General features: G+C 45.5%; 1 protein-coding gene across 3 annotated transcripts in view; it reads left to right on the top strand.

Annotated features, from left to right (window-relative positions):
• The window catches only part of COP1 (COP1 E3 ubiquitin ligase), a 212,431-nt gene that overhangs the window by 122,657 nt on the left and 65,689 nt on the right, over positions 1 to 24,085 (top strand). For all 3 annotated transcript variants that reach the window (XM_074960995.1, XM_074960997.1, XM_074960998.1), the window contains one exon: positions 8,511 to 8,627. In XM_074960995.1, the coding sequence (XP_074817096.1) occupies positions 8,511 to 8,627 (117 nt within the window). The remainder of the gene's footprint in view (positions 1 to 8,510; positions 8,628 to 24,085) is intronic.

Genomic DNA, 24,085 nt, shown 5'->3' with positions numbered 1-24,085 from the left:
CCAGAGTTTATGAACCTGTTGCATACACATTTATTTCCGGCTAAAATGTGACTTGTGGTTTTATGTTTTTTAAAGTTAGGGGGCAGGAGTTGGTAAGCCGATAACACTGTTGTAATCAGAGCCCTGTATATTCCACAACTATGTGGTCATGGAAGTTGCTGTGGAATCTAAACCTGGTCTACCAATTGTAGCAAATTTCATGTTGGTTTTTATGAGCATCCTTATTGATTAAACAGCAGATGAGCTCGTCAAGCTCATTCTTCTCTTTGTGATCTGAAGAGGATTTGAATGAAATTGTGCAAAGGTGAAAGGCTAGTGTGCTGAAAACTGAGCCCCTGAATTATTTGTTACAAAATTAAGATCAAGCATCTGCTCATTCTTCTTCAAGTGCTTGTTCACATCCATTTCACATTAGGTGTGCGCGTGCTGGGTGCACGAGCGTCGGAAACTTTTTTCCTTAGCGGCTCCCGGCGGGCCCCCCCGAGTAGTGCCACTGTGCCCCTCATGTATACCCCCGCCGGCCCGACCCCCTCCAGTTTCTTCTTACCGTCTGTGGCGGTGTTGGAACCAACCTCTCTCTCTTGTAGAAGAGCAGTCCCTTAGCCTTTAGAGTAGCTGTTATCAGTTCGTTTACATATAGATTGTGAACACTTAAGTGATTAGGTGCTTGGAGGTCTCCAGCGCAGGCCCACAGCTTCAAGGCTTGTGCCACGTGCCGCAAACCTATGCCAGCTAGTGACCCCCACAACTCGTGTCCACGTTGCCTTGGGGACAGACATCAAACTGAAAGGTGTAGGATTTGCAAGGTGTTCAAGCCAAGGACAAGGAAAGAAAGACTTTCGCCTAAAGCAACTGTTGATGGAGGCCACATTGCAGCCGCCAGGCCCGGAGCACCCAATGCCAGCTCAGGCTTCCTTGGTGAGTAGTGCCCTGGAGCCGTTGGGAGGCCCAGCACCGGCGAAGCACCGTAAACTGTCAGCCCTGGAGTGCCAGGCTAGACCCCGGCACCAATCATCCTCCCCGGTGCGGCCCCCGGCGCAGCCTAAAGGAAGGCGTGGTCATTCCCCGCACAGGAGGCTGGCGCCTCCCAAGGCACCAAGCACCAACAAGAGCAGGAAGGCCACGGTACCGGCGCTGACACAGGCGGTCCCGGTGGCACGAGCCCCACCAAGCCCAGACCTAAGTGAGCTCAGTGCGGACAATGGGCTCGAAGGCATAACGGATCAGCCCTCTATGCCTGGTACCTTTTGAGGTCGCAAAGGACCTTTATCGAGCTGTCGGCAGCGAGCCCTCTCCCGTATGGGGAGAACCCTCTGGCATTCATGCCTCGGGCGCCGTCAAGGGGTAAGCCGGCAATGGTGTGCCGCTCGAAGACACCGTCCTGGCACCACTCCCGGAGTTGGTCCCAGTCGATCTCCGACTCTGCAGACTCGCACTTGCCAGTGGCCCAGAAGGAGGTTGCGGCACCGGCAGCAGGTCGACGCGAAGAAGCACCAGGAAGGGCACACCGCTCTCCGGCACCGCCCAGAGACCGGCACTGGGAGGAGTTGAGACGGCCCTTGCCAGAAGTCTCCCGGTCCCGCTCAGCCAGGAGCCGCTCATTCTCCTGCTGGCACAGATTGTTGGCACCGCCATGGCCTTTGCGATTGGCGTCACCGTAGTCCGGCGCCGGCTCCGGCCGCTATAGCTACCCGCACCAGGGCCCGGACAGCAGGGACCCTCAGGGGAGCTGGCAACTTCAATGGGGCCGCCAGGCCATTGGCCCTTCTGGACCCCCTGGGCCTATCAGGAGCGCCAAGGAGCCCTGTCCAGGGCAAGTTACTCGGTGCAGCGGTCCTGGTCCCCACACTGATGCCAGACTGTGCCGGAGGCAACAGTATCCAGGCCTCCAGCATCCCCCCAGCTTAGACTGGAGAGTCCGGTACCGAGCCCAGTGCCGTCCCATGGACTCCTGCCCCGGCCTGAGCCGGGGGCCCCTGCCACAGGAGATGGGGTGCAGGAAGACTAACCAGAGGAGGTCAAGCAGCAGCTAACCTCCTTGTCTTCCCCCGATGAGGCGGTGGTGGGTACAGAGGTATCCGGCCCTCCGCCAATAGACCATAGAGCCCACCAGGAACTGCTGCGCAGAGTTGCCTAAAATTTGGGGTTGCAGGCCTAGGAGACGGTTGAGCAGGAGGACCCCATGGTGGACATTTTGAGCCCCGAAGGGCCATCCAGAATAGCGCTCCCGCTCATTAAGACCATTCAGTCTAACTATATAAGACTATATGGCAGACCCCGGCTTCCAGCGCTCCAATGGCTAAAGGAGTAGAGCATAAATACTTTGCCCCATCTAAGGGCTATGTGTTCCAAATTCTGACACCCGAGTCCATGCTCCCTAGTGGTTTCGGCGGTGAATGAAAGGGAGCGCCATGGACAGCAGGCCCCAGCCCGTAAGGCCAAGGAGGCGAAACGCCTGGACCTTTTTGGTAGAAAGGTGTACTCATCTGGGGGCCTTCAGTTGAGGATTGCTAACCAGCAGGCCATCCTCAACAGGCACAATTTCAACTCCTGGGCGGTGGTGGGGAAGTTTAAGGACAACCTCCTGCAAGGTTCGCAACAGGAGTTCACGGCCCTGGTGGACGAAGGCAAGGCAGTAGCCAAGACTTCTCTCCAGGCCTCCTTGGATACAGCAGACACAGCAGCTAAAACAGTTGCGTCAAGGGTGGTCATGAGGTGCTCGGCGTGGCTCCAGGAGTCAGGCCTGCCCCCCGAGGTCCAGAATACGCTCCAGGACCTCCCCTTTGAAGGGTCCGGGTTCTTTTCTTAGCAGACAGACGCGAGGCTGCATAGCCTCAAAGACTCACAGGCTATGCTCAAGTCGCTGGGTATGCATGCCCCGGCGACCCAGAGGAAGCCCTTTAAGCCGCAGCCTCCCCCTCAACGCCAGTACCTGCCTCGCCATAGGCATGACCCTTACTGTAGGCGAGGCAGGGATAACAGGCGACGGCTTACCAACAATAACAATAATGCACCGGGCACTAAACCAAGGCCAGCACAAACCCCAGCCGGGCACTAAACCAAGGCCAGCACAAACCCCAGCCGGGCACAGGCGCTCGAGGACAATGTACCAGACCAGTCACCGGATCCATCCCTTTGTTTCCTGAACCGCCTGTCCCGTTTCTCCCATGCGTGGTCCACCATTACGTCGGACCGTTGGGTCTTACGCACGGTGCGGAACGGGTACTCGCTGCAGTTCACCTCCCCGTCCCTCTTCAGGGACCCCTCTCACAAGCATCTCCTAGAGGAGGAAGTCTGCTCGCTGCTACGGACAGGGGCGGTAGAGGCGGTGCCTCACGGCCTAAGGGGAAAAGGGTTCTATTCCCGGTACTTCCTCATCCCCAAGGCCAAAGGGGGCCTTCACCCACTCCTAGACCTGCACGGGCTCAACAAATTCCTGGTCAAGGCCCAGTTCCGCATGGTCTCTCTGGGCACCATCATCCCTCCCCTGGATCCGGGGGACTGGTATGCCACCCTCGACATGAAGGACGCGTACTTTCATATCGCCATTTTCCCAGCACATCGGTGGTTCCTACGCTTCACCGTGGGCAGAGAACATTATCAGTTTGCGGTTCTCCTGTTCGGTCTAGCCGTGGCCCCAATGGTGTTCACGAAGTGCATAGCGGTGGTGGTGACCTTCTTATGGAGGCAGAGAATCCAAGTGTACCCGTACCTCGACGACTGGCTCCTGGCAGGCCGATCCGAGGAGGAGGTGCGGGGCCATGCGGAGGTGGCCCTGAGATTGTTCCGTGAGCTGGGGCTCCTGGTCAACATCCCCAAGTCCACGCTCGTACCCACGCAGAGAGTGGAATTCATAGGGGCGGTCCAGGACGCGGTGCAGGACAGGGCAAGCCTTCCGGTATCCCAATTCTGGGCTATCCAACAAGCAGTTGGCCTCCTTGCGCCAGTTTCCAACAACAGCCAGGTGCTGCCTGTGGCTGCTGGGCCATATGGTAGCATGCACGCACGTGGTCAGGGATGCCAGACTGAGACTCAGGACTCTGCAGGCATGGCTCGCTCGGGTGTACCACCCAGGTAGGGACCCCCTGGACTTGGTAGTGACAATCCCAAGGGATGTGCTGGACTCCCTGCTGTGGTGGCAGTCCCAGCCTGTGGTTTGCAAAGGCATCCCCTTTGCCGCCCCACTTCCGGACCTGACGCTGGTGACGGATGCGTCAGACCACGGATGTGGGGCTCACCTGGGGGACCTCATGACGCAGGGGTTGTGGTCCGAGGCAGAGCGATTGCTCCATATCAATGTGAAGGAGCTCAGGGCGGTTCGTCTCGCCTGCCAGACCTTTCATGCCACTCTGAGTGGTCACAGCGTGACAGTTCTGACGGACAACACTACTGCCATGTTCTATATAAACAAGCAGGACGGGGCTCGTTCCTCGCCACTCTGTTGCGAGGCTCTCTTCCTCTGGTTCCTTTGCATAGGATGCCTCGAGGTGAATCACATGGGCTATCTCCTGGGGGTGCGGAACGAGCTGGCAGACTCCCTCAGCAGGTCGTACCGCATGCACGAGTGGACGCTCAGGGCGGATGTCGTGCTTTTGCTCTTCCGCAGGTGGGGGTTTCCCTGGGTAGATCTGTTTGCCACCAGGTCCAACGCCCAGTGCCTGCGGTTCTGCTCGTTCCAGGGCTGCAGCCCGGGCTCACTCGCAGACACATTTGTGATCCCGTGGAGAGGGGGCTTGATGTATGCCTTCCCCCCTCTCCCCTTGGTGCACAAGGTCCTGCTCAAGGTGCGCAGGGACAGGGCGGCGGTGATCCTCCTCGCCCCAGCCTGGGCCCGCCAACACTGGTACACATAGCTCCTAGAGCTGTCGGTGGACACCCCAGTAGTCCTGCCCCTACACCGGGACCTCATTATACAGGACGGCGGGCGGCTTCTCCACCCCGACCTGCAGTCACTGCACCTGACGGCGTGGAGGCTCTGTGCCTAAATGCCCTGGAGAGCCAGTGCTCCCTTCCTGTGCAGCAGATTCTGCTTGGCAGTAGAAAGCCCTCTACCAGGGCGGCCTATATGGCCAAGTGGAAAAGGTTCTCATGTTGGTATGAACCCCGACAGGTGCGGCCGGGCCAGGCCCTGGTGCAGGCCATTCTGGAGTACTTCTTGCACCTCAAGCAGCAAGGGCTAGCCCCATCCTCACTCAGAGTGCACCTGGCAGCCATCTCCGCCTTCCATCCGGGGTTCTCGGGGGTCTTGGTGTTTTCTCACCCAATGGTGGGACGGTTCCTTAAAGGGTTGGAGAGGGTGTTCCCGTACTCCCGCCCCCCAGTCCCTCCATGGAACCTTAACCTGGTCCTTTCTAAACTCATTGGACCCCCTTTCGAGCCCCTCGCTACCTGTTCTCTCCTACACTTTTCCTGGAAGGTGGTGTTTCTGGTTGCCATTACCTCGGCCAGAAGGGTGTCCGAACTGAGGGCCCTCACCTCTGAGCCACCATACACAGTATTTCACAAGGACAAGGTGTAGCTCCAGTCACACCCCAAGTTCCTCCCTAAGGTGGTGTCCCAATTCCATCTGGGTCAGGACATTTGTCTGCCGGTGTTCTTCCCAAAACCCCATACGGACCGGAGTCACTGCAGCTTGCACACCTTGGATGTGTGTCGAGCGCTGGCATTCTATTTGGAGCACACCAAGCCCTTTCGCAAATCCGCGCAGCTGTTTGTGGCTGTGGCCGAGAGGTTAAAAGGCCTCCCAATGTCGGTGCAGTGGATTTCGTCTTGGATTACAAGTTGCATCCAGGCGTGCTATGAGCTCGCAGGTGTTCCGGCCCCGGCGGTCACGGCCCACTCGACCAGGGTACAGGCGACTTCCACGGCTTTCCTGGCACAGGTCCCGATCCAGGAGATCTGCAGAGCAGCCACCTGGTCCTCGGTGCACACCTTCACGACCCACTATGCGGTCAACCAGCAGGCCAGAGAGGAGGCGGCAGTTGGCAGAGCGGTCCTCCAAGCAGTTGTTCCGTGACTCCTACCTTCCTCCAGAGGTAAGGTTGTAATTCACCTAATGTGGGACGGATGTGAACAAGCACTCGAAGAAGAAAAAACGGTTACTTACTTTCTTGTAACTGTTCTTCGAGATGTGGTGGTCACATCCATTCCACCACCCACCCTCTTACCCCTCTGTCGGAGTTGCTGGCAAGAAGGAACTGGAGGGGTTCGGGCCGGCGGGGGTATATATGCGGGGTGCAGTGGCGCCACTCGGGGGGCCTGCTGAGAGCTGCTAAGGGAAAAAGTTTCCGATGCTCGTGCACGCGGTGCGCACAGACCTAATGTGGAATGGACGTGAACAACACATCTCAAAGAACAACAGTTACGAGAAAGTAACCGTTTTTATATTGATGTGGTGCCAAAAAGAGAATTACCCATATTGAACACAGTTGCTAACTTGTAGAACTTAGTTGGAAGGCTGCCTAATGAGCATTCAAAACAAGTGGCTGCATGGGACATACATTTGTGAGTGGCACTACTATGAGCTATGTGTTCATTTGACTCCCACAAATACCCATAGACCCTATAGCTTTCAATCCAAGGAACGTTGTCGGCTGGCATTGTTTGTTTTTTTAACCACAGAAATCAGAATTACTTGCTTCCTCTGCCATCAGATCAATAATGCTAATGTCCTCTGCTGTCACTGCGACATACACTGCGCTTCTGTTGGCATCTCTTCTTTAAAGCGAGAAGCTAACGCTTTTATTTGGCACTAGATCATCTATTGTCACTTGGAACAAGAGAAGGTCCAGGTCATCCTTGCAAAGCTGTTCATTATTTTTAATGTAGCTGGTTGTTTATAATGTATATTAGGCTTTTGGTAAATAAGAGAATGGATTATTACTGTCTGAAAACTGATAGGTATATGTAATCTATCTCTTTTCATAATTATTGTATGCAAATGTCATATGTATCAACATGTGCGTTTGATTGGGTATATGTGATACTTAGTAATGGCTCCAGGTATCTGTCAGATATTCCCACTGTGCTGTTTTTAAAGGATGCATCAATATGCTCCAAGCATTGCAGTTTCTCTCATCTTTGAAACAGTCCTCCAAAGATGGCCAGAATTAGGGCATGCCAGGAGCAGCACTCCCTCCCCTCCCTTCGTGTGAACTATTTAAAAAAAAAAGGGGGGGGGGGAGACTCCACTACCCTTCCTGTGGATAAGCTGTCCCCAAGCTTAGTGGTTCTATAGGCATCTGTCCAGAGGCTATGCCTCTCCTGCTCCCCCGAAGCTCCTGGGGAAAAGCTAATAGACTGGGGCTGTAGCAATATTTTTGTATATCTTTCTTGGAGCCAAAGCAGAGTGGTGTTTTTCCCCACCTTCCTCCTGGCCAGCCCTCTCTTGTATCACCACATGGCTTCCCCTTCGCCTCCACAGAGGCACCAGAGTACCCCTTCCATACAGAGGAGGGAGATCTGTCTATAGAGGACCTGTCACGTGAAAGTCTATGTGAGCCCTGTCTGTTTTCATACACCGTCTGGGGAGAACAGCCTCTCTGTGTGACCACTATTCAATACGTAGTTGCCTTATCACCCACTAGAGCAAAAGGGGAAAATCGGGAGGTATATTCTGACTCTTAGAATAAGTCTGCTTCCTGGGCTGCTCCTGGGAGAGTGCAAAAACACAACACCTTGGGCTCCTGGCAAAGCTGTGAGTTAAATGGGTACCTTAAATGTGAAAAACTGAAGGGCCTCAAAGACTCTCCATCACTTCTTATTTGTGAAAGAGGCCTGTCAAAGCAGGCTTAAAATACAATCACATGTACGTGAGTGTTTGTGCATACCATTTCCCCTTGTAGAGTAGTCCAGTACAGATTAATCTTTATTTATATTTACCTCTACACAATAGTCATTCACGTGGATTGAATTAAAATGTAACAATAAAAAGTAGTGACAGGTTATACCCCGGTGCAGCTTTTTTTCTCCTGGTACCAAGCTTTGAAGAATGGAAAACAAATTGTTCTTACTAGTTGTGCTTACAGGTACATTTAAATGAAATCTATGCAGAGTGGTTACAACTGAGCGCACTGAACAGGAGTTCTTCAGAGCACAGCTGGATGACAGAGTAGGTAAAATATCAGCCTCATTGCTCTTGGTAGTACAAGTCTGCAGTCCAATAGCCTTGGGCGTACTGTGATTCCAAGATGCAGCTAGACACCTGCATGAGGTTCCAAACTCCACAGGAATGCAGGCTTGAATCCTGTAATATTGTGTGTAGAAGTGGTAAACTACTGTTGTGCTTGAGACTGCGCTGAAAATTGATCATCAACCAAAAGCCGTCTTTTTGTGTCTACTAATTTTGTTCACCCTCTCAAAGATATTAATAATCATGAAAATCCCTACAGGCAAGTGTGTGGCGAGTTTCTGTTGGAGCCTGTTTGAGTACTGACCATGTTTTTAAATCTTTCAAAAAGCATTTTCAGCCTCACTTACTTATTTCTGCCTCTCTTGTTTTTTCTCCTCAGTGAAGCTGTGGTCTACCAACCTGGATAATTCAGTTGCAAGTATTGAGGCCAAGGCTAATGTGTGTTGTGTCAAATTCAGCCCCTCTTCTAGATACCATCTGGCTTTTGGCTGTGCAGGTAGGTGACAAGTGTGTTTTATAGAGGAACAGAAGGGGTAGGGAAGAGCAAAATCCCTCAAGTTTCTGATGATTCCTATTTGCAACCAAACAAGATACCCTTCTGAGGCCAGATTCTTCAAAAGACTTCTGGGTCAGATTTTCAATTGCTCAGACCCCACAGCTGGGGTTGGATTTCTACCGCCATTGTGACACTGAGGTGGCAAGCTTTTTGAAAATCTACTCAATAATTGATACTTAAATTGAAACTGAGATCTCTGGAAAAGTCTGACTTATGAAGAAACTAAGGCTTTTTGTACAGGGCCAATTAGACCACCGCACACTGGGCGGTGAATTTGCCTTGCAGTAGCCTGATGCCACCTAATTTTATATAACGAGGAGTCCTTGTGGCACTGTAGAGGCTAATTTGGGCATAAGCTTTCTTGGACTAAAACCCACTTCATCAGATGCATGGAGTGAAAAATACGGTAAGCAGTATAAATATTACAGCACATGAAAAGATGGGAGTTGCCTTACCAAGTGGGGGGTCAATGCTAACCAGGCCAATTCAGTTAAGGTGGAAGTGGCCTATTTTCAACAGTTGACAAGAAGGTGTGGAAATGGGCAATGTCCACCTTAATTGAATTGGCCTCCTTAGCACTGACCCCACTCCCCCCAACTTGGTAAGACAACTACCATCTTTTCATGTACTGTAATATTTATACTGCTTGTTGTATTTTTCACTCTGTGCATCTGATGAAGTGGGTTTTAGCCCACGAAAGCTTATGCCCAAATAAATTTGTTAGTCTCTAAGGTGCCACAAGGATTCATAGTTGTTTTTGCTAATACAGACTAACACGGCTACCACTCTGAAACCGAATAATCTGTGTGCACTTTGCTCATATGTTAACAGCTTGTTAATATGCTATCTAAGGGGACTAGATCATAGTGCTACAACAAACTCTTAGCATGCATCAGCAGGCAGCACATGGACAGTTAGGTGGCTGCAGGCTAATGTGAGGTAGATTCCTACCTCAGCTTGCTGTTATGTAATGGCTTGTCGACACAAACGCTAAGCTACTATGAGAAACTAATATCCTCCAGCCTTAGAGATACTTTATTACACCTAATTATTTTGTTGGTCTTTCTTGCCTGATGTATAGTTGCAGTTATGTATCACTGTATGTGAGGCTCTGTAAATAATACAGAACTGGGGGCGCAGTTGTGATTACATCTCAGATACCCTGTGAGGCATAGGTTTAATGTATGCATCCAACATCTGGAGTTTTACTCTCTTCCTACCACTACCTTTCTCCTGTTTCTGGTCCTTTGGGGCAGAAGAGGGATCTTGGCTAACTGTGATTTTATAGTGGCAACACTGTGGGGAAGAAATGACATTGATTTAAAATAGTTTAAGTTGATGACCTCACTAGAACTTCAAAATGGATGTAGTTTTGAGTGTGTAAACCTAATTTATTATTGTACATGGAAACAGCTGGAAAATGAAAAAATAACTCTACATTTCCTCCTTCCTTGTGGTTTTAATGCATTTGTAACAAGAATTTCTGATGTTTTGTACACTCTGAACTTTTGGAGATATTTAAATACCATGTTTTTACCAACAGTTTGTCATCTCATTAAAAATTCACAGTTCCAGGCAGGCCTTGCTTAGATTGTGACTCTTAAGAAGGGAAAAAAAAAATGAATTTTTGATGCACTGCAAAATGGATTGAAGTTGGAGTGTGTAAAATATTGATTTGCTTGATAAAGGTAATCTCACAGGTTTAGTAAACTACATGCAAAAATAGAGTTTAATTACAATATTCATCAGCAATATTAGAATGTAGAGGACCCTCTGAAAGATTTTAGGGAAATGAGTGCAAGAATCACCACTGACGAATGGAACAGCTGCAAATAGAATATAGGCGTAAAAGACATCAAGCACCAGCATTTTTTTCCTGTTAAATCAGATAACCATAATTGCCATTTATCTAAAATGTACTGGGGCCTAAACTTACAAAGCACAGATGAAAACTAGATCAAAGTCTAGGAAAAATGTTAAAACTGCAAGACATGGCATTAAAGCAGTTTAAAATGTTCCATAAGCCATATTGGACTTTCATCCTATGAGCAAGATTGGATTAAGAGGCAATAACGTGTTGGAATTATTTGGAGATTTTTAGATGACCGCATTTTGAGAGTAGCAGAAAGGTTTGACTAAAATGCTGTGGAGCAAAATGGCATTAATAATGGGGAGAAGTAGCTGGGAGTGGGGAAGGAATAAGTTGAAATCGATGTGTCTAAATTCTGCTTGGTACTTGGGGGGAGCTGAGTCTATAAATCCAAGTTAAAATGGATATCTGGCCACTTAATGATTTGCTATAAGAATCCTGTGGCAGCACTGAAATGGTGGGAATGACTTGCCCATAAAGGCACTTCTAATGGCTCTTGTAGTCACCAACTTGTATGAAAATAATTTGTGGAATAGATTACAGAATGGAATAATTTAATAAGTTCTGGAACCCATTTTTAAACTTTACAGTGAAACAAAATATGGATGGTAAGTGCAAATATAGGCTGTGCATACAGTTCATTGTATTGTTGGGTAGGTAAAGGGATTGTTGGGTAGGCAAAGTTATTTTATTTCTCATATTTCCCTTGCAAATACCAATTTCAAATAATCATGGAATCATAGATTTTGCCATCCCTCTCAGCACCATGTGGGAACCTAAGACTGACTGTAAAATGAAATGCTACCAAATGAAATTAATAGGTAGCAGGTTTAAAAAAAACACAAGAAAGTAACTTTTTCATGCAACACACTGTCAACCTCTGGAACTCCTTGCCAGAGGGTGTTGTGAAGGCCAATACTATAACAGGGTTCAAAAGGGAGCTAGATAGATTCATGGAGGGTAGGTACATCAATGGCTATTAGCCAGGATGGGCAGGAATGGTGTCCCTAGCCTCTGTTTGCCAGAAGCTGGGATTGGGTGACAGGGGATGGATCACTTGATGATAACCTGTCTGTTCAGTCCCTTTGGGGCACTTGCCATTGGCCACTGTTAGAGGACAGGATACTGGGCTTGATGGACCTTAGGTCTGACCCAGTATCGCCGTTCTTATGATCTAAAACAAACTCACTGACTGAGAACTAAAGTAATGGGCTGCCATTATGTAAAATATAGCATCTCTGTCCTCAACTCCATATACATTCATTTTTTCCTGTTAAGTAAATTGATGTTTCAGTTACTTTTCAATGGTATAATTAATTTGTAACAACATAGGCCATACTTTATGGCATTACACATGCAGTAGAATTTTGTACAGTATTCTTTTAAAATTATATGAGCAGAAATCCTACTCCAGCACTCACATTCCATTACTTTTCCTCTGCTACTTTTTGGTTTGCAATATCTTACACAGGGAGAGGGGGAAATGTTACACCCCTTACAGGACTGAGAGTTCATGTAACAGCCAATTATGCAGGTATTAAACATGGAACACAGCGTGTTTCTATATACCAACTTCATGAGCTCAGATCATGAAATTAGAGCAGCAGTTCTCAAACTTCATGAGTCAGAATGCCATATCTAAAACTCCAAAGTGCTTTGCAATACCGCTTTTATGATTTTAATCAGTGTAGTTATGAAGGATCCTTCTACTGATGATATACTAGTGCGGTTTTCTAACCCACCTGTTATCAGCAGTATGCATACCACAGTTTGAGAACAACAGAATTAGAACACGTTCAGGAGAGGAGCAAAGGTTTGTGTGGTGACAGAGCTTCATGCTTGATACTTGAGACATAAATGGATGAAGCAAATTATAAAACCAATGTGGTGTGGAGCACATTTTCAAATTTTTTCTTGCATGCTGAGTAGGTTATAGGCTGACGACTCTATGGGGGGGAGTTAAGGTGGTTTAGGTCCCTTGTTTGCAAAGTACAGTCTTCACTATATTTCTTGGAATTTGTGTTTAGCATCAATTTTTTTGAAAGCTACCTAGTCCTTGCTTGAGGTGCACATTACCTGCAATCCAATGTATCATTAATGAAGTCTGGTGTGGGGGCATGCATAAAGGAAATTTGCACCCTTGTGCTTCATGTATATGCTGTCTGTATTGCTCACCAAATAAAAGGAATGTACTGAAGTACTGAGGTGATTTGATTCTGGTCAGAGGCCAGGCAGAAAACTTTTTGGCACAGTCACTGTGAATTAGGGCTCTTTGCTCTAATAGATTTGGCTACTGTTTACTTACTGATAAAACTCTGCTGACTCTGCTCATCTGCCCATTGTAGTTCATATCATACAATTCCTTTTGATGCAGAACAATCCTTTGTATTGAGCTCTTGTCCTGGCTGTCCCTTAATTGGTGGCAAGAGAAGAACATGGAAGCAGATGACTTAATGGTCATTTCTAAAAGGAGGACATGTGGTCTGGTAGGCAGAACTATGCACTGAGAGTCAGAACAGAGTATGGCTCTGTCACTTGGGAACTAGACTCTTTGGGCGAGTCACTGATGCCCTCTGTGCCTCATTTTGTCTAATGGAAGTAATAGCCACAGGAAAGGGGTGTTGTGAGACCTACCAGGCTGTAAGATTTTGAGATACCTTTGATGAAAAGTGTTATATAATTATATTCCATAAATATAGAATATTTACTTACAAGCACTTCTGCTTCCATATCAAATATTGAACTAAGTTCACATTAGGTGCCCTGGAGAAGTACATGTGGCCCACAACTGGCACTTTAGCCACTCCTCTAGGAGCAAACCCACAATGACTTTCTGTGGCTAATGCTGATGTGGTGATTTTTTTCTTTTTTTTTGGACTGTTGACTCTCTGAAAGCACCACCTAAAGCTCATTTTGACCAGATTAAATTTAGAACAAACTATGTCTGAGACAGACACTCTGCTTGATGTAGGACTTGGGTTTCAGTTTTATGAAATACCTTTCTTAAAAGCACAGCCTCACCATGGCAGAGGGAGGAGGTAAGAAACTGTTTAACTGCAACCTGACAGGATCTGCCACAGGGGAAAGGGCATTTAAAGAGAAAGATCCCAGCTGTCTGATTTTAATAAAATATTCTATTTGCATGCTTACTGAGTTGAAACATTCTGCAGTGTAAACTGTAACCACTGCCGAATACAAAATACAGGTAATTTTGTGGTCTCTTCCTCTTTTTTTTAAACAAGATAGTATTTTTTTATCCTGAAATTAGTGATATAAATAATGACCAAAGTTGTTGTTCTTCCCCAGCAGTAACACACGGATGCCTTCTGCCCATATATTTCCCAGTAGCACAGCTTAGAAAAACAAGTTGACTGAAAATGTATGCAGTTTGCACCTAGATTGTTTAGCTTGTGTCCAGATTTGGTGCGGCTAGGCTGTCTGTTAACTTCAGCAAGCTAAATATAGCTGATATGGTGAGAATAAAATAGTGCTGTAATGCTGTTAACAGCTACCATTGACTCTTTATTTCCCATAGGTAGTATAGAGATCAAGCCATCAAAAATTCCCTGATTCCTAGCTCTTGACACTAGAATGGTCTCCTGTTGGCACTATTATTATGTATTTGTATTACCCTTGTACCTAAGAGCCTTAGCCATGAACCACAATCCCATTGTGCTAGGTGCTTTACAAATACAGAACAAAGATAGCTCTTTGGAGGAATAGGTTTACAATCTAAGATTAGGTAACACATGGATACGGGGGAATGAGATTACAAGGAAACAATCAGACAGTTATTGGTCAGCATGATCTGTACTGGTCTCAGCCCACCAGCAGCCTAGCAGTAAGCATCACAGACTGTAGCCATCAGCACTAACAGGTCTCTCACCTTTTTGTCCTTTCTCCTCCTCCATTCTTCTCAACTCACAATGATACCGGACTTGAACACTTCCTAGGGAAAACCTTTTCTTTAAAGTCCCCTCTACCCTAGACCAACAGAGATGATTTTACACAACATGTAGAAAATAGTTTTTTTAGCAGTGCGGTCCAATGAAGACTCCCTGAAAAATCAGTAAATCACTCTGCATTTTCTCAGCCCCTTTCTCTGTACCCCTTCTCACTTATTCTGAATAAACAGCAGGGTCTTTTTAAAAAAAAAAAAAAAAACACTACCACTCTTGCATCTTAAACTGCTGTGTTCTGCTCCTTCTTTCATTCAATTACTTAGTGAAATGGCACAGGGGAAGGAATGTTTGTATTTAACTCTTTTTAGTGCCTCTAGTCAAATTTCCAAAGCAACATTTTCACAGCATTTTTTCCCCTATCACCAGGCATGAAGAATTGGTTTATGCTATAGTTATCCAAATGGGATGATACTAAAAATGAATTGTGTTATCCTGCATGTTTATCAAATGCATGTTTTTTTCCCCTCTGCATCAGGTTCAAGATTGCTTTCCGAGGAAATTGAGTCTAAATCCATAGTAGAGCTATTTAAATCCAGGATGTTCTTAATGCAAGATGCACAAATATAACTCTTCAGAGTCCATATGAAAGAGTTGGTAGCATACCAGCACCTGCATGTTCATGGGGTTATATGTGAGCTCAAACTAAGAACGTCTTTCTATGTTTTCTGGGGGAAGAGGGCTGTCTGTTTATTATCCACTCTCTACATATCTACTCTATGGTCACCATAGTATCTGAGCGCCTCAGAACATTGAGTTCAGACTTGCAGCACCCCTGTGAGTTAGGAAAGTATTATCCCATTTTAGAGATGGGCAACTGAGGCACAAAAAGATGAAGTGACTTTCCCTAGGTTGTAGCAGAGCCAAGATTTGAACCCAGATCTCCCACTTTGCATTAACCACAAGATCATTATCTCCTCCTTTGGGTTTTCAAGGGGTGCCAGGTAGCCAGTCCTCTCTTTTAGGGTCTTTAGAGGGCCCCATAATCCAGAGACCAGTTTCCTAGGGAACTGAAAAGTAGGAGGAAACGAATCACTGGGATTCTCGAGCAATTGCATATTAGGGATTGCGGCATCTGCCTCATGCCTAGAGAGAGCCACTTTTAAAATTGAGCTTTCCAAAATACAGTAAAATTGTTGTAAACTGTGTGGTTACCCTGAAAACGTACATGCTTGAAATGCCTTCAGAACACCTTGATTTTTCTAAACTCGAGTAACTTTGCTTTATCAGACTTTTATTTGCTTGTTCATGTTTAGTTTGTCAGGTTGCTGTTATGCTGAACAGAATAGAGGAGCTAGGACTAGAAGAGTACTTTAGTGACTAATGTTCAGGATAGGAGGGCCTGTCGCAGTATGGAAGGCCTCTGCAGGGAACAGAGCACATTCAACAGTCCTCAGTATCACAGAAATTCAGGATACTCGCAGACTTTGAATAATATAGCCTTAAATGTATAAATCAAATGAACGCTTATCCAGTGGTGTTGACGTATGACTGAAGATGCAGGATGCCAGCCAGTGATAATGGCTGATGTTAGAACATGCAAGACACATGTTGCTATGCCAGTAGCTTTGTTTTCATTTACAAGTATTCTCCGATCTCTTCCTGAAGACCTCCATCCGGTAAACAAAAAGTCCTGATGCACTTCCAGTTCAGGACCCCATCCGGCTTCTTCAGCAGCCTTGAATGAAGCTGATAATGAACTGTGTGTCCAGGACAGACCACTTCTTCGACCATCCATATCCAGTGGAATATTGATCACTACAATAAGTGGAGCACCGACTTTCTCCAATGTCATGTTGTAAAACCAGTCTTTCAAGCTGCTTTAGATTTGTGTGCTTCGACTGCTTTGTGTCACTTCCAGCTATTAATGGAGGAGCAATGTGATATTAATGACCCAGAAGATAGATTGGGATGTTTCTAAGAGAACGTGAAGGCTTTTCAGTTAAAGCAAACTCTTACCTTAATAGGCTCTCACTGGTAAGTACTTAGCTATATTGAAAACCTAAATTGATTCTCAAAGCGTCTCTTGTGAGCAGACACATGGTATGTTCGGAGTGGGAGTAGGTTGATACTTTGGAGTTGGGGTGCAAGTCACCTTTTTCTGTAAATTTATGGGGAGATTTTCCAAAGGCACAAAAGACAGTTAAGCACTGAGCTCACTTTTTGTGTCTGAAAGTACCTCCCTCAGTGCTCTTGGAAAGTCCCCAAACTAGTGACATTGTAGACTAAAGTCTTCAGCTGTAGAATAGATATTGTATGGGGGATGTACAGAGTTTCTCCATCACTGTACATCAGCCTTGACCTGTAGGGGTTGTTCTTTTGGGGTGTTCAGTTTCTTCACCCAGTCTTTAGCCTCTGAAACCACCAACAAGCATACCAGTTTTGATGGTGGGTTAGGTAAGTGGACTCTTGTCCTCTTGGAAACTGAAATGAACTCATTCCAGTGAGGTGATCAAACAGCCAACAGATGAAACCCAAGTACCACATTTGTTCTTATTTTCATTGAAGGAATCCTCATTGTTTCCTCACCCTTTCCTTGCAGAGTCCAGATCCTGTTGGTGTGAGGGGAATCTGTGTTCTGAAAGTGTGTGGTGTTTCACCTAAATCTGCCTTGAATATTTAAACATATTGATTACTCTTAAAAAAAAGTAAACTGGGTCAATTTTTCTTAGCACAGTGTTCTGAAAGTTTCAATTTTTAGTAGTCTTCACCTCATGTAAATTGTAGAATGTACTTTATTAAATTTCTACTTACTTTCAACTGCCATTTTGCACCTACTGCTGCCTTAACACGCACTTGCTGCAAATCTTTTTATGGCACCAATAGTGTCAGAATCCATGGTGCTAGAATTTAACCATTTCAGTTGTGGTCTAACAAACACAAGCTGCAGCCATACTGTACTATCTTTTATTTACAGCAAAGCTGGTTCATTTGAAACCAGCACTTGAAATGAGGACCACGAAGGAGAAGCCCAAATGGTGAAGAAAGTAGCATTGGTTATGCGGAAGATGAATCTTACCTTGGTCAGCAACAATTTGGGAAACTGATTTGGTAAAAAGGAAAGGAGGACTTGTGGCACCTTAGAGACTAACAAATTTATTTGAGCATAAGCTTTTGTGAGCTACAGCTCACTTCATCAGATGCATTCAGTGGATCCGATGAAGTGAGCTGTAGCTGTAGTTCACGAAAGCTTATGCTCAAATAAATTTGTTAGTCTCTGAGGTGCCACTAGTACTCCTTTTCTTTTTGTGAATACAGACTAACACGGCTGCTAGTCTGAAACCTGATTTGGTAAAGGTAGTCACATCTTGTGATCATCTGAAGAACTCTTCAGAAGAGTAGAGTAGTTAAATTTGTGTAATTATGTTCCTCCTAGTTTTAAAAAAAAACAAAACCACTAATTTCAGCTGAATAAAGTGTTTTTCTCCTAACTGTTGTGTTTACAGTGTTGTATCTGTGTTGTTCTCAGGGTATAAGACAAGGTAGGTGAGGTAATACCTTTTATTGGACCCTTTTTTTGAAGGGACAAGTTTCTGAGCCTCACAGAGTTCATCATCAGGTTTGGAGAAGTTAATTAGATTACCCAAACTAAAATGCACAATGGGACAGATCCTTAAACATAAAGGGGTCGCACACAACTATTGTGTAACTGTTGGGAGAAACGTTAAACAGTTGCTAGATTTCATCCCAGAAGTTGCTGCTCTTCAGTAGTGGGTGAAGTGATAAAATCAGTTTGAAGAGCTTCGTTTGATTATCCAGAGAAAAGGATAAATCTGTCATTAGCAGAAATTGATGTGTTAATTGTTTTGCTTAAATACTCTTTTCGTGAACATTTTCTTACAGCTTAGTTGAAGTCATTTAGCCATCGTCACAAAATTATTAAATTTGAAATGAACCTCGTAATTCAAGAATAGAAAAGGCAAGTCTAGATTCATCTTTTTCAAATTGCTGTATCCCTTAGAGAGAAGAATGCTTTTCCACTTTAGGAGTTCCCAAGGCAGCAGTTTCATTTGGGAGTGTTCCAGCAATTTACTCAAAGGAATTGCTTGATGGAATGGCACCTTCTATAATGCTTCAACACATCATATTTTTAGTATCATAATACTATGCTGTATAGGCTGCTGCTTAGGCCCAAATTAACTCCTCCAGTTCCTTATTCCAGTGCAATACCATTTAGACCTTTTCAATGTGTACCATTTGCTGCATTTCACTGAAGCTTAGCTCAGAGCTAGTAAAGCCTGTGGCCCCTGAGTGTGCAATATGCTGATGCTAGAGTTAGTTTACTACAGATTATATCTATATTTTATAGAGATTTTTATTACTATCTGAGCACTTAAGCATAATAAGAAATCTAAGGGAAGATGATTCTACTAGAATTCCGCACTAAAAACTGGGTTGAGAACATTTCCTGAAAGTTGCATGTTTAGGCAGCCAAATATCGGGAAATGTCAAAACTAAGGTTCCATGTGCAGCTGTAAATCTGCCCCCTCATATATGCTTTGATACAATCTAATTACATTGCAGACTGTGGTAAATTGTTTTACCTTACATAAATGTGCATTATCTTGGTAATATTTTTTTCTTATACGTGAGCTTGTACGTTGGGCCCATGTCTGCACAGTGGATGCCCTTGTGCCTCCCTCTCCAAGGGCATAAAAGGTAGAGTGGGCAAAACCATCCCTCAGTTCCTTTTTACCTTCCATGGATGAGAAATGGAGCCCTTGCAGTTTCCTCTTTGTGTGCTGTGTGGTTTTGATACCATTGTGTGTGTAGGCAGTAAAGCAATCATCGTTTCTCCTTTTTTTCCCCTCCAGTTGGCTAGATATTAAACCTCTTATTTGTTAGTTACTTCCCTGGTACTGGGATTTATTGCTACCCCAAAACAAGTCCCTTAGGATTCAAAAGTTGGCCCTTCTATTATGCAGCTGTTCCACTTAATGACGGTGCCTCTTTTGCCTTTGAGAGAGGCATATCACTGTTAGATACTCAATCTGTTGCTCTGTCTCTGAGAGGACACAGGTAGAGCGAGGCTTTTCTTAAACTCTTTCTCCAGGAGAGCTCAATGAAAGCCTCCTTGTTACCTGTGGAAAGGGCCTATTAAGCCTGAATAGGCTTCCTCAGATAATGCTCCCGTGAGTTGCTGCTGACTTTTAAGTGACTGAAACCTTCATTAACTGAGAACATCAGAGAAGCGAAGTCCTCCTCTGACCAGCCCGAGAAGGGTAGGAAAACATTGTTTCCACAGTGAATGCAGACCTAGGTCATGCTCCCTGGCATCTAGTAAAATGAAGCATAGATTTTTCTCATCTCCCTTCCCCTCCCTTCTTCAGGGACCCCTCTCATGAGCTATTGCTGTGTAGCAGCCCATATAAGATGACATGGGATCCAAGAATCGAACTGTGACAACTAACACATCTTGAAAAAGATCAGTGCTGCAGATGAGCGATTCCATTCACCTAATTCTATGTCTCTTCACCATGCTAAGTCTTAGGATCAACAAAGAAAAGTCATCACTTTACCCAAACCAGAGAATAGAGTTCATGGGGGGCTGTATAGATTCCACATCAGCCAGAGTATATCTACCACAGGGGAGATTCAAGACTGTGGTAGACCTAATCAACCAGCTACAGGCTCAACCACCCTGTCCAGGAAAATTATCACTATGCTATTTAGAATTCAGAGAGGGCAATATGTCTAAGTATAAGCAAGGGATCTCCAAGTTGCTGAGTTTTAGTTAGCCCTAAAGAACATACTGTGACAAAGTTCCTGCTCTACCTTGGTGGGTGTTGCGTTTATTGGTGGATTTGCTCGCCTTGGAGCTTCACGGCAGCCCTCAGCTTGGCCGTTTTTCTGAACCCACAGTCCAGGTCGACGACTCCTGTGTCTGACCAGGAGTTGGGCGGATTTGGGGGGAACCTGGGCCCACCCTCTACTCCGGGTTCCAGCCCAGGGCCCTGTGGAATGCAGCTGTCTAGAGTGCCTCCTGGAACAGCTGTGCAACAGCTACAACTCCCTGGGCTACTTCCCCATGGCCTCCTCCCAACACCTTCTTTATCCTCACCATAGGACCTTCCTCCTGGTGTCTGATAATGCTTGTACACCTCAATCCGCGTTCACTCTCAGCTCCTAGTGCCTCTTGCTCCCAACTCCTCTCACACACGCACCACAAACTGAAGTGAGCTCCTTTTTAAAACCCAGGTGCCCTGATTAGCCTGCCTTAATTGATTCTAGCAGCTTCTTGATTGGCTGCAGGCATTCTAATCAGCCTGTCTTAATTGTCTCCAGAAGGTTCCTGATTGTTCTGGAACCTTTCTTGTTACCTTAACCAGGGAAAAGGGACCTACTTAGCCTGGGGCTAATATATCTGCCTTCTGTTACTCTCCTATTGCCATCTGGCCCGACCCTATCACAATATAAAGTGTGCATATGTAGCAGCTACTATCACCTTTTGGAACCTAAATCTGCAACTCATTTGTGTGTGTATATTTATCTGCTTTAACCTTGTAAATAGCTAATTTCTTTTTCCTAGTTTTAGTTAGTTTATTACAGGATTGGCTACAAGCATTGTCTTTGGTAAGAGATCTAACCTACAATTAACCTGGGATAAGTGACTGGCCCTTTGGGACTAGGAGTAACCTGAATATTGTGATTTTTGGTATAAGGGACTATCCGTCACAAAGGCAGGCTTGCATGAGTGGCAAGATAGACCAAAGGGGACCATCTAGGAGTCCACGTTAAGGCTGTTACAGTTCTTGAAAGAATTCACACTTGATACTTGGTCAGTGAAATCTAGTTATAGAACATGAAACCAATTTGGGGTTTGTGCCCTGGTTTGTAACTGTCTGCCCTTAGGTTTGCACCCACGTTTGTGAGCCACTCCAGACAACCTGACTCTATCTGACAAGAAACCAATGTGAGAATCCTCTGCAGATCCGGTCAAAGATTCACAAGAATTCCACACAAAAACCTTACATTTCTTTCCCCTTCCCATCTGAGCCCTTGACCCAGCAGATTAAGATCTCTAATGCTGTATGTCTCTTTTCCCTCTTAATATGAGACAAATTATTTAGTGGAGATTTTATGGGCTGCTGTGTCAAAAGCTTTAGACAGTCAATAAAAAATGTCCCCAGTGGGTAAAGATCATTATCCATAGCCTGATGAATGTCATCTGTAACCTCAAGCCATAGGGAACCTATTGAATGCAAAGGTTAAAAACCAGTCTGGCAGTTCCCATCAAGGCTGCTGTTCCCTTCATCTACTCAGGAGAGGGAGATATAGCTATATAATGAAATGCTAATGTTGAGCCACACTTAAAAAAATGCATTGAATTTGATTCTAGTGAAAGAAACAAAAACCATTGAATGAAGCAAGGCATGTGTTGCAGGTAAGTGCTGTGCAGTTATCCCCACAGAGTTCTGTCAAAGAACAAAACTGCTAGCCTGTAACACCCTGCTATCCTGGTCGTGAGCTTCTCAGGAGCCATGTGCCAGTTGTTAGCTCTGATGGCACTGCCAAGGATTCAGTGGCCAGACTTATTTAATGTAACTCAACCATATTGAAAACTCTGGCAATTCTGTGGTTTCCTTAGTTGTCACTTTTTCAGATCTAGGCAACAGGGAAAATAAATCCAAAGAAACCTTGAGTTATGCAGCTCTTATATGGACTTTGGGCTGTCAGATACCAGCATAGCACCTGGGAGAGTCAGCCTGAAGTGAAAACTTGCTTTGGTTGCGTTATCCCACTTTAATGCCCCTTATTGGGTAACCATTGTTAAGCAGCTGGAGCAACCACTCTGAAACAATACTTAAGAGCTCATTGGACTATGGGTTTGATGTTTGTGAAACTGGCCAGTATATAGACAAGGGACATAAGAAATGCACAGTGAACCCAATCTACCCAAGTCATTTCAGGTGCACTCGAGAAATACAGAACAAGAACTTTGTTCCAGTTCACTGCTGTATCACTAGGGTTTCACTTCTAGAAAAGATTGGTAGGAGTCCCATTAGGTGAAAGAAAATTGTTACTCATAGGCAGACTGTCTTCTTAATACAAAGTGAGGAAACTCAGTGTAAAAATAGAAGTGAAATACAGCAGATAAATCAAAAAGTTTTCTGTTTTTAGTTGCAGAAAATAAGTTCTTGTATTTGTGACTGTTTCTGCTAGTAAAGAAGAAGGCAGCTTGGACATTAATGTGGTTTCGTAAACATTAAGTGATGCATGTAATGAAGATGGCTATGCTAGAGTAAAATTCCTTGTACTGTTGTCCTAAGGGGAAGGCAGGGCTAGGAGAAATGAAAGGTGCATATCTGAGCTCTCCCAATGCCATTGGTGGCTCCTAATAATTATATATGTACAGGCAGGCATTGGTGTGATGTAGTTTTATCTCTGTTCTCTCCCAGTCATGTGACTGTTATGTTGCAAGGGGGAAAATAGCATGGTGTGTTTGTTTTAAAAAGTTGAATCTGTTCCTCCTCCTCAGTATAAGTGTTCTGTTTAATACTGTCACTGTTAAAAAGCCCTTTGCTTCCTAACTACATTGAACCCAGCTATAATTACCTTTGCCACAACACTCAAAACACCTGGCTCTCAAGGAAAGTGTTGGTATTAGTGATGGTAAATTGGTTTAACTTTGTCATCTTTCTCAGTGGATTCTCATTACTTTTCTTCGCAGTTCCTCAGTCTACTGAATTGCAACCTCATACCAATTCAGATGATCTCCTTAAAATTGTAGGTATTACGTATGTACCAATGTTGTAGGTACCTGGAGTGCACCAGCAGGGTTCACACGGGGCAGTTAGAGCGCAACAGGAAGTTTGTGGTTTGAGCAATTAATCCAGTGTCCCAAACCCACTGACAGTCCCTGAGACTTGCCTCCTATTAGACCCTGCTCATGCAGTCTGCAGGCGAGGAGAAGCCAAAGGGGCAGGAGGAGGAGGTGGTAGCAGCAGGGGAGAGAGGGAATGCGACAGACTAAGGAGAAGAAGAGGAGAAGGATCATCCTAGGAAGGCAGTCCAGGTCCTAGGACTCACCAAGTTCATTAAGGGTTCTAGGTGACCTAGGAAGGCATCTTTTCTGGGACGAGTCCTCCCCTTCTCTTTGTATGGGCATCGGAGATCAGGGTCCCAGTTTCTACCAGGGGAAAGAAGAGGTCCAAGCAGCTACCCTAACTGCTCCCTAATTTTTTTCATAAATGTTCCTACAAGTCTCAGAGCAATGTTGGTATCTCTTCTTTTAAGCTTCTGTTTCTAGTAGCAATTGCCTTTGTGTGTCAGGCTTCTGAGATACCAGCCCGTGCTTACATGTCCCCGATTTAGGTTTCCATCAAGATAAAGGTGTCTTATGTACTGTGCCATCTTCAATGTATTTGTTTTTTTTATCAGAATCAGGAGATGGCTTTTCTTCCCTTACTCTTGTCAGTAACATAAGGGAGGAAGCTTCAAAAACCTGTCGGAGGGTCATGAAATTATATCTATGCCCCTAATTTTTGTTGCTATTTTTATTCCAGCCAGGGATGTTACCTCTAAGCATTTAAATTTCCCTTTTTTATCAAGCAATATGGCATTCATGC

This window comes from Natator depressus, chromosome 8, assembly GCF_965152275.1.
Source record: "Natator depressus isolate rNatDep1 chromosome 8, rNatDep2.hap1, whole genome shotgun sequence".
Lineage (NCBI taxonomy): Eukaryota > Metazoa > Chordata > Testudines > Cheloniidae > Natator > Natator depressus.
Note: the sequence above shows the minus strand (reverse complement) of the source record. Positions and strands in the feature narration are given on the sequence as shown.